This window comes from Solea senegalensis, linkage group LG21, assembly GCF_019176455.1.
Source record: "Solea senegalensis isolate Sse05_10M linkage group LG21, IFAPA_SoseM_1, whole genome shotgun sequence".
NCBI classification, from domain to species: Eukaryota; Metazoa; Chordata; class Actinopteri; order Pleuronectiformes; family Soleidae; genus Solea; species Solea senegalensis.
Window position 1 is genome coordinate 5888613 of NC_058040.1, and position 12363 is coordinate 5900975.

The 12363-nt window shown below is 42.3% G+C and overlaps 1 protein-coding gene across 1 annotated transcript in view; it reads right to left on the bottom strand.

Moving 5' to 3' along the window:
• Window positions 1-12363, bottom strand: part of col27a1a (collagen, type XXVII, alpha 1a) — a 66140-nt gene that overhangs the window by 39003 nt on the left and 14774 nt on the right. The window contains exons 5-7 of the mRNA XM_044012585.1: window positions 6749-6802; window positions 4610-4663; window positions 4437-4490 (exon numbers count right to left, since the gene is read on the bottom strand). Of these exons, the coding sequence (XP_043868520.1) occupies window positions 4437-4490; window positions 4610-4663; window positions 6749-6802 (162 nt within the window). The remainder of the gene's footprint in view (window positions 1-4436; window positions 4491-4609; window positions 4664-6748; window positions 6803-12363) is intronic.

Below are 12363 nucleotides of genomic sequence, written 5' to 3' on the forward strand. Positions count from 1 at the left end.
AACATGCAAAGAAAATCTGAATTCTACTGTAATTACAGCGCCGATGGGAATGTGGGGTTGTTCGTTTGCAGCAGGAGCAAAAAGGAGACGGTTTGGTTTGGAACAGGTTGAGAGGCTCAGACAGATTAATGCTGTACATTAAACAGCTTGAATGAGTATAATTAAAACTAAGTATAATTAATAGTCTCTCAAGTTCATGCAGGGAAATAACAGTAAAATGATATGGTTTGAACATGATATGAAGGGAAAACGATTTATGTATGTCATACAGTTGGTGGGAATAGCAAATGAAAAATCCATTATAAAGATAAAATGATGCAATAAAGCAGCGTCAGTCATCGTTGACCCTATGACCATTGTCATCTGATTTCTTTCTTGTTATTATATTAAAACATAAACTGACCATGATGTGTCATCAGAGATTAAGGAAACATGTTAAGTTGAAATACTGGCTTCACTGATAACAATGAACACAGTAGTGAATTCACAAAATGTATCTTCACTTGTGGGCTACAATTCTGGTGTGTTGGTTTGGTTTTGGTCTTGGTTTGGGATTTCTGTTGTGCCACCCACTGCCAACCACCCAATCATACAGCTTGGAGCATTTCAACACAGAGAGCACCAAGCTGCCATGTATCTGAACATGACCAAACAAACCAAACATAAAAAGCTTCACTACACCTCTCAAAAACGTCTTGACCAGAAGAGACCAAAGAAACTAGGGTCTGCAGTGTAGAGGCATTCAAATATAGTCAGCAGAAAACAGAGGAAGTGGAAGACAGACATGTTCTCTCTTTCCCTTTCTCTCATATACTTATGCTATTTAAGGCATATGATGTTTTCATCAGATAGATCTCAATGTGGACACTGGTGACATAGATTTTGATACCAGGTGTAAATACAATCATAAGTGCTTACAAGACTCCATATCCATATCAAAACTTGCAGGTCAAACCATAGCAGTTAGTGCTACTAGACAGTATGTCGTGGCTTCCAGGGAGAAAAAGCAGAGGTAGTGAGAAAGACAGATGGAGAAAAGGAAAAAAGTGAGAGGAGACAGATCAACTAGCAGTGAGAATAGACAGAAAAAGAATGGATGAAAGCAGTAAGGTGAGAGCGACACATGTGGCTTGTAACGCGACCTTGTAGTTGAGGTTTGGCCTTGTGTGCGTCTCCTCTCGCTGACCTTGCCTACCATACTGAAAAGCCATTCTGTCAAGAGTCTGCTGGGTAGAGCAATGTTGTACAGAGCAGAACATGCTTGGCTTGTCCGGGGGTGTAAAATCACACTCTCCTATCACACGTTCAAAGGACAACTGCTTTCTCCATTAAAGGTTTCCATGGAAAACTGGAAAACGCCAGCCAAAATTCCAGAAATCCCGGTTGAAGTATCAAGCTAAAGCTGATTTAGAACATGCATGTATGTGTGCGTGTGTATGTTTGAGTGAATGTGTGAAAGGGGAAAAATTTCTGAGGAGAACAGAGGAAAAGCTGCTGTTCTTCTGTTTTCCTAAACCACAGCTTTGGAGCAAAGTGCCAAAGAGCTAGAGAGTGGTACGAAGAGGAAGAAACAGCACATGGGTGTTTCAGGGTGGCCTGCCACTGCAGTGTAATTGCACTACGAGTAATCATCTCCTTTCAGCATTGTACTAATGTTGTACCAACTAACCCTCAGTGTCTCAGTGGAGAGACCTGCAGTAGGGAACGCCTGGGACTTTCCACCTGAGCTGACTGAAAAGGAACTGAACAAAGCCTGTTTCAAGGCACAGACTTTTTGCTCCGACAGCACAGTTTGGAAATTGACTCACACCTCGGTCATAGTTCTGCGATGTGTAGGCACGTCATATCATGTTTTATTAAAAGCCCAGCAGAGAGCTATAGAAGTTATTGTGCATTGTCTTAGTGCAGGAGAACCGCTCAGCGTTTGTGTATGGAAAAGGAAGCTGATGCTTGTGGTTAATTTAACAAGTTTCCTACACAGTCATCAGATCTGTGGTTCATTGACCAGAATCTGAGGCATGCTCTCATGAAGTCAAAGTGTGTGTTGATTAGGTTGCTACAGCAACAACTCCAAATTCATGACTGAGTGATGCAATTATGATCTTCTAATGAGAACCTACAATAAACAGTAATGGTTTGTGTTTATATAGAGCTTTTCTAGTCTTGATGACCACTCAAATTATCACTCATCTTTCATAGCCATTCACATGCTGCCGCCACAACCCAAGGACACATCAGCATGTTGACTAGCGGAGCCGGGAATGTAACCTACAACCTTTGAGTGGAAAGACGACTCGCTCTACCATTAAGCTGCCCCATAACAAGTATTGATGGGCCTCAACTCAGTGTAGACCTCCCAGATCTGTGATTTGTCCAACACAACATCCGTTATTGAAACCAGACATTCACAACCGTTACCGGCAACCAGGCTCCTATTGGCTATACTCAGTCCTTCTGGTGTCCACTTATTATGTGCCGTCTATTTTGCTGTAAATGGGAACTTGATTTACAAAACTGACATTATGTTCAACTGAAGAAGACGTAAAGCTGTCAGTTAACAAGAAACTCCTCAGGAAAATGTTTACTGACAATATAAACATAGTTAGAAGTGGGCTCATTTCCACATACACAAACATATGTTTGCAACCAGTGGAGTCGCCCCCTGGTGGCCAACGCCGATTTCGGAGGCTTCACTTTTTCAAATGTGAAGACTACATCTATATCTGCTTAAATACAGTGTCTATGTATGCGTGTATAGTGATCTTACCTTTATGATACGTCTAACTTCATTCCTGTAACCTGTGCTCGCTCACCTTTGATTCACACGTCACTGGGTAAGTTGTCAAATCACTTCCAAGACCCATTTAACTTGAAACAAAACTGTGAATGTTTTCCACTAGCTTTTCATTTTCCATTCTGGCTGAGTGTGTATGTGAAAAAGAGACAGAGACATACAAATAGACACGGGGACACACACACACTGCGAGACAGAGAGAAACGCTGATTCCTAACAAAAGCCATATGTTAAGCTTCAGGCAGTCGTCCAACTCGACTCCGACACTCTGGCAAGACAGCGGATACATGCAGAGGCACTTTACGTTTCTGCTGAAATGCATATCATCTCCGTGCTATATTTATTCAACTATTGTTTTTTCTACTCTGTTTGAAATGTGCACATGGTTCTATTAAAATACATAACGTAACTGAAGACCGTTTTTGAGATGTTCTTCTGTCACCATGGGATGCATGTTTACATCTGAATGTTTGGGAAAAGGTGAAACAGATGAGGGTGGCACAGGATTGCAGTGGTTAGCACTGTCGCCACACATCAAGAAGGTTCTCAGTTTAAATCCCAGCCAAGCGAGGAGCTTCTCTGTGTGGAGTTTGCATGTTCTTTCCATTCACTTCTGTGTCTTTCCTTAGTCCAAAGACTTTGCAGATTGGGATCAGATTAACTGGGGACTGACTGTGAGTACTTGTTTGTCTCTGTATGTTAGCAGGCTCTGTGATAGGCTGGTGACCTGTGCTCTGCCTTCCTCCCAAAGATTGGCTCCAGCTCTCCCTGCGGCGCTCAAAGCCAAGGATAAGCCGTATAGATAATTGATGGATGAAGTAATTGTGACGACTGTGGGGGACAAACATGACGCATAATTTGTAGGGATCATGTCTTCCTGACTTTTTTTTTGTCAAACATACCCTCAGAGCAATAAACTCTATAGGCTTTTGTTCCAAATTTGTTCAATTATTATATAACACAGGAGTTTATTTTAATCACAACAGTACCTCGCATTGGCCCAATTACTTTTAAGTATTAGGTCATTTTTTTCATTGTCCATTCACTGTATGTAGTTTGTTTTTCTTTGACAAAATCAACTGGAGTACAATTTTTCCACACTCTATGGCAACTGCAGCAGTTTATAATCTTGATGTCACGCATGCAGCAATTCATGAACACAATCATGAACAAAAGACACACAGCAGCAGCAGCAGCAACAACTCAAACTTTCCCCTCGGATTTACTCTTTGTCTACATGTTCCACTTCTGTCTCCCAGAAACTCTGTCCCACTTTTTCCTCCTCACACTCATGAATCACTCAAATTGCGACTTAAGAAACATCTAAGGCACAAGCATTTTTGCATGAGTGCATGAGCTTGTGATCCACATCCTTTTCCCACTGATGACAAAAATCCTCCCTCTTGACAAACTTCCTGCCAACATTAAGACCCCTCTGTGCAGGATCCAGCAAGCACACATGGAAGGAATGGTGATCACAGTACAAAATGAACAAGAGAGACAGTGAGAGTTAGGTTACACACACATCGAGACATGATGATGAAAAGAACAAAACAAAAACAACGCAGACAGAACACATGGGCGGGAATTTCTTGCAAGGGTTCTAAGATGTTTTGGGGAGACCTGAGATATTCAGTCTTACCGTTCGGCCTTGTTGTCCAATCAGGCCAACTGGGCCAATAACCCCTGGATCTCCCTGAGACACAAAACAAAAAATGTTAGCTGGTAAGAATGCATGAAAGAGCGAAATATACATTTGCTAGACATATTCCACACAGAACATTGTTATGAACTAATGTTGGAGAGCTATAATACCTTATCTCCTTTAGGTGCTGGTCCAGGTGAGATGCCAGGGTCTCCTTTCCTCCCCTTAAGGTAAAAAAAACCCACAAATGAGGACGTTGTATGAGTCAAAATTAATCTTAATACAACTCTGTCAAACAAACAAACAATCATATCAACTAAATGACTTCACTCTCCTACTGCTTTCATTTGGAGAAGGAGAGGGTTCAGGCGACAGAAACTTGCTGCTATAAATAACATAATGACAAAGCAGGGGGCGACAAGTGATGAAAAAGAACTGAGTTTTTATGTGAGTGAAAAAAATTCAAAGAGAAACCAGTTCAGATGTTTTTCCTAAGCTGCAGTGCGTTACGTGGCCTCAGTGCCCCTCCAGTCACACACACCACGCTTCATTGTCAGCAGGTAACAATAATGGGGCTTCAGCACATCAAAGCAACGATCGGAAATTAGTCTGAGCCCCGACTGTCGCTCTTTCCCCTCGGACCCCTGCCTTTTACAACCTTGTTTCATTTATTAACGATGAAAGAGGAAAAGCTGGTGCAGCTAAGAGACATCAAACACTTTCCGCTCATTCTCTCGATGCACCTGCTCGGCACCATGAAAGCACTCGCTGAGGAGCGGCTTGACAAATGTATGTCTTCTCCATTTTTATCACTCAACTGGTGTTACTCTCATGCTTTTGGGTGTTTTTTATTATATTTCTGTGGAGTGAGAGAGGCATGAACGTATGGTCTTCAGCAATGGACTTTTAAAAAGTATGCATCTTAAATGAAAAGTTTAAGGGAGTTCACTTCTTCAGCTTTGCATAAAGAACGGAAACAGGGAGAAACAGTTGAAATGTAATAGAAAATCCAATGAAGCACCTATGAGAGTCTGGGGCGTAATAAGTTCCTTAAAATTCCTAGTCGTCATAACCCTGCAATAAACCCACAGATCATAATTTTCATCTGCTTTTGTGCAGTTAAACCAGTGCAGTCTAACATTAAGCTTAATAGGCACAGAATTGTATTACTGCTGGACAGAGTCAGCTCTTTTCTCCCGATACCAGTGTTTGTTCTATAAAATAGGTAACACTACCATAGCTCTGAGACGACTGGCATCAGTTTTCCCATCTACTGTACTTTTCTGCAAGAATGCAAATATGAGTGTTTCCCAAAAAATGTTGAACGTTTACTGCCCCAAGCTAGTTTCCATTTCCAAAAATTCAAAACTTCTATTTCTGCCAAGGACCTCGACATACACAGGCACTGGCTTTGTTGAAGTGTTCGTCAGAGATAATGGCAGATAAGAATACAATTTGGGTCAAGGGAGGGGGAAGGAAAGCGGAGGAATGTAATTATGACAAGGAAAGGGAAGGGAAATTATAAATTGCAGCTGTGAGACAACAACAAACATCGTCACTTTGACCAGGGGAGGTCAGGGTTGTAGTTGATGGTGATGGGCAGTAAAACAACAGCTGTCATTTATATAAGGCATTTGTTTAATGCGCTATAAATACAGGTAGTGGTCCTCACTATGTGCTCTGGCGCCATAGTGACAGAGGTCAAGCCTGTTTACTCAGACATATATCAGTGAGGACAATCAGATAAGGAACGTGGAGGATTTGTCGTGGTGCATGGACACCTCGTTTCCACACAGATTTAAAGTTGGAAAGATTTATTTGGAGTTCACACTTTCTGAGTTGCAATGTCTTTCCACAGAGCTCTGATAAATCACTTCAACTGCCCGGCTGTCAGACTCTCCCATCACCCTGGGGACGCAACCCTAGCACAAATGGACCTTTGGCTTTAAACTAATACAATCGAGTATATTTTGTAAATGTTAGGTCGATCTACAAAAACATGAACAAATGTGACCGTTACGGCACACATCTCCTCCTAATCCATGCCAGCATTAAGTCTTGTTGAGTTTGTAGTATTATAAACTCCCAGTTGTTAGTGCACTGTTGTGAATAAGCAGTAAAACCCATAAAAACACAGCACCCTTGTTTATCTTTATGGAGTCAGTCGGTTATATAATAAAAGTAACACTCGCGCATAGAACTGAAGATCAGAAACCTCTTATTGAATACTCAATGAACAGCACAGGTAAGTATCATGTGGGTATTTGGGGAAAAAGGGGCATGTGAATATTTGTGACTATGTAAGATACCTTGAGCCCAGGTGGACCAGATCGGCCAGGGTTTCCATGGGGACCAGGCGCTCCCTGTGGGAAGAGAGAGAAAAAAAAAATAATCAAAGAGTGATTGTGATCTGTATCAGTCTTCATGTGTGTGATAAAGCTGATGCAGACTTTGGCTACTGTGAGTGAAACCAGAGAAGGGGGAGGCACAGTCTGTCTGGAGAAACTCAGCCTCCCTGCTCCTTTAACCTATTTTCCTATACATCAATTGTGTGTATGTGTGTGAGTTGGGTGGAGAGGTATTTGGGGTTGGTGTTGGGGGGTAGAGGCTTATGGAAAATGGGGCTCTGTGGAGCTGTTTTACCATATGGATGTGGTTTTCCTGGCCCTTGTTGCTCCTCACCCCCCTTCCACTCCACACACACACACACACACACACACACATACATACACACAAACACACATATGCCAAGCCTCTTAATGAGTAATACAGATCACCCTGTATCATAACATTTTGAATTCCTCCACTGGTGTGTGTTTCTGTCTGCATTGGCCGATGCTGAGGAAAGGAACACAACTGTGTCTGTAAGTAAACAAAGCGAGCTCTACAGTAGCAGCATATTGGTAACGTGAACCATCTCGCCTCGTCCAGCGGCCCCCAAGGGAAGGTTTAGCAGAAAACCTCTGGAAGCCAGAGAATGAATCTACTCGTTTTTTTTTGCTTTGGTTTAAACAACAGCCATGAGACAGACACGCGGATGGGGTTATTTGCGATATTTTCTCCATCTATCCATCCTTCTGTCTATCTCATTTTGACCTCATTCCTGCCCTCCATGTGGTTTGGGACCCATGTGCCCCTAACCTTCCCTCCCCCCTGTGCTGGGTCGAGGGTCAAACGAGTCAGAGAGAGTGGAAAAAAACCCCACACAACTGCTTTAAGAGCTGGGTGAGTGAGTTTGACTGAGGTGAGTCAAAACAAATCAGTATGTCATTTTCTTTTTGTGATCTGGTCTGCAGCAACAAAAAACATAGATATCCAGAGAAGGCAGCTCACTATTATCCTGTTGTGAAAAGAAAGAAAAAAAAGGCCTGGGTTTTGGGCTGGGTTATACCACGCAACAAAACAAGCCCTTTGATCCAACGTTCAAAAGCAGATATATACTGGTCGGGTGCAGACATGACAACATCAATGCCTTTTCATGTAAGTGCTACTCCTGTCAAAGGCCTCTTTGATGACAGACATGTTGATGATTCACACGAGAGACAGGATGTCATGGATGAGCAGCACATGAGTAAGCGTGTTACCGTTATCTCTGACGAGTGAACCACAGAACACTCGGGACCAGTAGCTAAGATAATGTTTTGACAACAGCTTATCTTTTTTTTTACCTTTTCACGCACAAGATATTTTCACTCCACGGACTCGCGTGATTTATACCACTCCCCTCAAACGCACTCTTCCCCCTTTCATTTTCTTTTTGTATGCAGCTGACGTTCCCTCGAGAGTTACGTAACTCTGGCCAGACGCTGGTATTAAGGGACACTGTCGTGCCTTAAATAAACCTAAACAAACGAGACATGTTTGAATTACATGTTTCAAAATTAACCCTGTGGTTCGCCGCAGTTTGGGCCGTACACTTGTATTCACAGGCTGGCAGTGACATTTGGGCCTGAGCTCTTGCGTCCATGCCGTGTCCCTTCTGCTCACAACAGGTGTCTAATTAGAGAAGACCAGGGTGGGGTGCGCATAAGCTGAGGGCTATCAAATGGAAAAAACCACCAACCTCTAAAAAGCAATGCAGGGCGTTGCTGTGGTTCGTGTGGTAATAATACTACAAGCTTTATGCAAATTCGAACAATTTTAAGTTGAGACCAAATGGTCAAAATTGAAACAAGCGGTAGTTCCTAATGGTGCCATGCGTGCTGCCTTCTCTGAGGTTTATAAATATCTGTGCTTGAATCTACAAAATTGAAAATCCACACACCATACGAGTGAAAAAAAAACAACCTAAAATCCGGGTGCATGACATCACCCTCAAGGCTACATTCCTTTGTTCACAGCAGAGTCCGTTAATGGGCTGCGGCGTAAACAAAGTCTGACTTTCAACACAAGCTCGTAACTGTTTAAATGTATATACAGTCACCGTATTAAAGATAAAAGAGACTCCGTATGATGCTGTGCCAAATTAGAGCCGTAGGGGCAACGTCTGGATCACTGACATTAGATAAAGAGAGAGCGTGTGAGACTGCCGGACATCTTCATAATTAAAGATCCCCGTCATCACACACACACACACACACACACACAAACATAGTAAAAAAGTCAGGAACAATATTTCACTTCAAGTCTCTATCGCATGCTTTGCGTTCACTGAATAAAAACAAAAGAGCAGAATTTGCTGCTCAGTGCCACATAAATTAAAGGAAAACTTCATAATAACAGAGGCAGACACGGAGAATGAATTCAGCTGTGCTGGTGATGAGCCAAACATTTAAATCTATTTGCTTTAAGAGCCAAAGTTTAATACGCCATGCAGTGACATTGTGGAAGTACATAGGAGGAAGGAAACGGTAAGTAATCCAAATTATCATTTAGGCATTTACAACAATAACAGTAATATATCTTAATGGCCATGACCACTGTAACAATTTCATTGGAAAACCAAGCGCCAGTTTTAGGCCAAACATTTAAAATCTGGTATTAAAAAGCATCCAAATGGGGAATATAGGATTGGATTGGAAGCGTGGGTCCTCGAGTCTAATGCAGTAATTTTCCAGAGGAGAAATCCATATATACAGTTTACACTAGGAATTAACAAAAACTTGATCGGTTGCCTTGATTGTGTTGCCAACACAATGCCCAAGACAGAACTTCACATTTAAAAGTCATCTTTCCAGCTTTTTATATAAAATGTCCATCTGGGAGCTTTATATGCAATTGAAGCAACTTGTGAAATAAGGTTTGGACTCGGGGAGGCATGAGAAAAAATTTCACCTGCACAAAGACTCTTTTGAACGAGCAGGTTCCAGACGACACACGCAGCCAGTCAGGCTTGTGCACCAGCGATGCATCCACCCTATGTTTCCTCTCACACCCTCCTACCACTGCCATCACTATACACCTACAAACAGACTCCAAAGAGTTCATCCCGACTAGCAGAGGCCTCTGTGCTGACAGGGGGTTGCTATGGTGACAGCGTCTCACACTCATATGTGTGGGATCAGAGGTCAGGGTTCATGGGTGGTGCTGGCTGGGCTCAATGGTGCTCTGTGTGTCATCATACCAGTAACTTCCAGTAATCCAGCGCTGGCAGAGCTGCAGACTGCACTTCTCAGCGAAACTCATTGACTGGATTTATTCGACCAACACGTGAATTTCCTTCTTAATTGAAACCAAACCCTTATTGTTTGGACAGCATGTGTTTGTGAGTGCATGCCTGAATGTGCACACACACACACACACACACACACATATATGGAAGCAGCAATTAAACTTGATAAATGTTTTTGTTTACAGGAAAGCTCTTTATACAGGAAGGTCAAAAACACCACCGCATACATCTGTGCTACATGCTGTGGGATTAGTGCTGCAGTGCGTACACTCTACTGCATACTGTGTGTAGTTGTATGTGTGAGGAAAGCAAAATGACTGAGGTCAGTGTCGGACACTGGTGGTATGTTTGCAAGTGACCTCTGTTAAAGTGGCATCAAAACCAATGGCCTTTACAAGTGCTTTTTTATTGAAGAGGCTCGTTTTCATTGTCCGTGCTATGCAAACCAACCACTTCCACTGTCAATGACATACAGGCAGTTCAACAGCTGCTTTGCCGGGGCTGACGAAGGCCACGTCTAAGCCAGGATGTAAATCAGTACGTGGTTGATGCATTCTGCTGATGAACGAGGTTTGACAAGAGACACAGAAGCTTTATCGAGGACCACTTAAGCCTCTTTCACGCTAAAGTTAGCAGGTATACCCAGGATTTTTGAATCCATATGAACCCGCTACAAAAAAGGGGAGATTAACACCCTTCCCATTGCCAGGGGATGATCTTGTTATTTTATAACAAGCAGATGAAGAATTTGTTCTTCATCTGCTCTATTGTTCACACAGAGCAGCTGATAAAATGATCTAAACCCTGGATTAAACTGTTTCTTGACCAGGAGGAGGAATGGGGTATGAAGAGACATCCTTTTATACTCAAACCTGTCCAGGAGTGGAAAGGGATTTTTATGTTCATTTGAAGAGAGGAACGACCATTTATTATGTTGCATAATTACTTATTTTTGTGTGAAAATAGTGAAATTGTTCAAGTAAAATATGGCTGCTGCTTGGTTATACACACACACACACACACACTCACATAAATCTCACACGTAACAATACTTGGCTTGACAGTGTTCACATACCTCTGTGCCTAAGCTCAGTCAAGGCTTTATTCCAGTTTGATTTGGATCAAATGAAATACACCTAAGTGGAAGTGATGTTGGGGGAACTACTACACTTACTGGATAGGAGGTGCTGCCGGGGCTTAAATAGCTTTAATTAGAGTCAGACAAAGACCTCCTTATACATCTACAGTGGACGGGGATCATAGAGACTTTAGCTTAACAGCCTTTCAAACAAAGAACCACAAAACCACCTCAGTAATAAAAATAGCAAAACAATCAAAAGACAAAGACGTATTCATCCAAATATATACAGTGCAGCCACTGTGTAGACTTTGCTTTGGCCGATTGTTTTCAAATCAAAGTCGCAATAAGCAAATCGCAAAGGCTGCAATTTAAGACCTACATGTTTGACTGTTCTATTTTGGAAACAATCGTTAGCTTTGCCTCATCCTTGTATTAGTATTAGTATTAGAACAGGTAAATAGAAAATTATTAAATTTTTCATCCTGAGGGGAGCATGATCATGTGCACCAGATTTTGTGGGAATGTTGTGGCGCTAGAGGAAAAATACGGCCACTCGGTTTCCCCTTCATGGCAGTATGGGTAGCAGCACAATAATAAAATAATAAAATATAATAGTTAATGAGGTATTTCAGAGTGAAACAAAGTGATGGAACACTTAAAACCACATTGCTATCATAGTGAGGAAGTGAGGAGGAATTCCTAAAGGAAGACCCAAGAATGAGACCATGTCTATTTAACTGCCTTGGAGAAAGAGGTCTTTCATTAGTCCAGAATGGGATTCCTATGAAGTGTCGGTGCAGCCTGCTGCAACAGCTCACTGAGGAGAAGAAAGTCCAGTGGAGCCATGTGTTCTCTGTCTGTTTACAGTGCTTTTATTAGGCATCCTGTGGCACAGGCAGCCCTTTGAAAGGCTGTCTTTATAGGACCTTTCCTGTTTATGCTTAGGGGTGGGAGGTCAGCACTCACAGCCCCACGCTGAATATGGTCAATCTCCCTGCAAAGGAAAACTTTGTGCAAAAGTTTGTGTGTGTGTGTGTGTTTGCCTGTCAGCTGGGTGATGGGAAGGGTTTAAAGTGATGTGGGGGCCTGCACTGGAGGGTTATTATAGTAGTAACTGCAGACAGGTCCAAGACTTTGCATTGGACTCAGTTGTAACACACAGATACTGTCCTCTCTGTCCTCGCCTGTCCTTCTCTTTTTCTAAGTCACTTCTCAGCCAAACTGGGTTATTA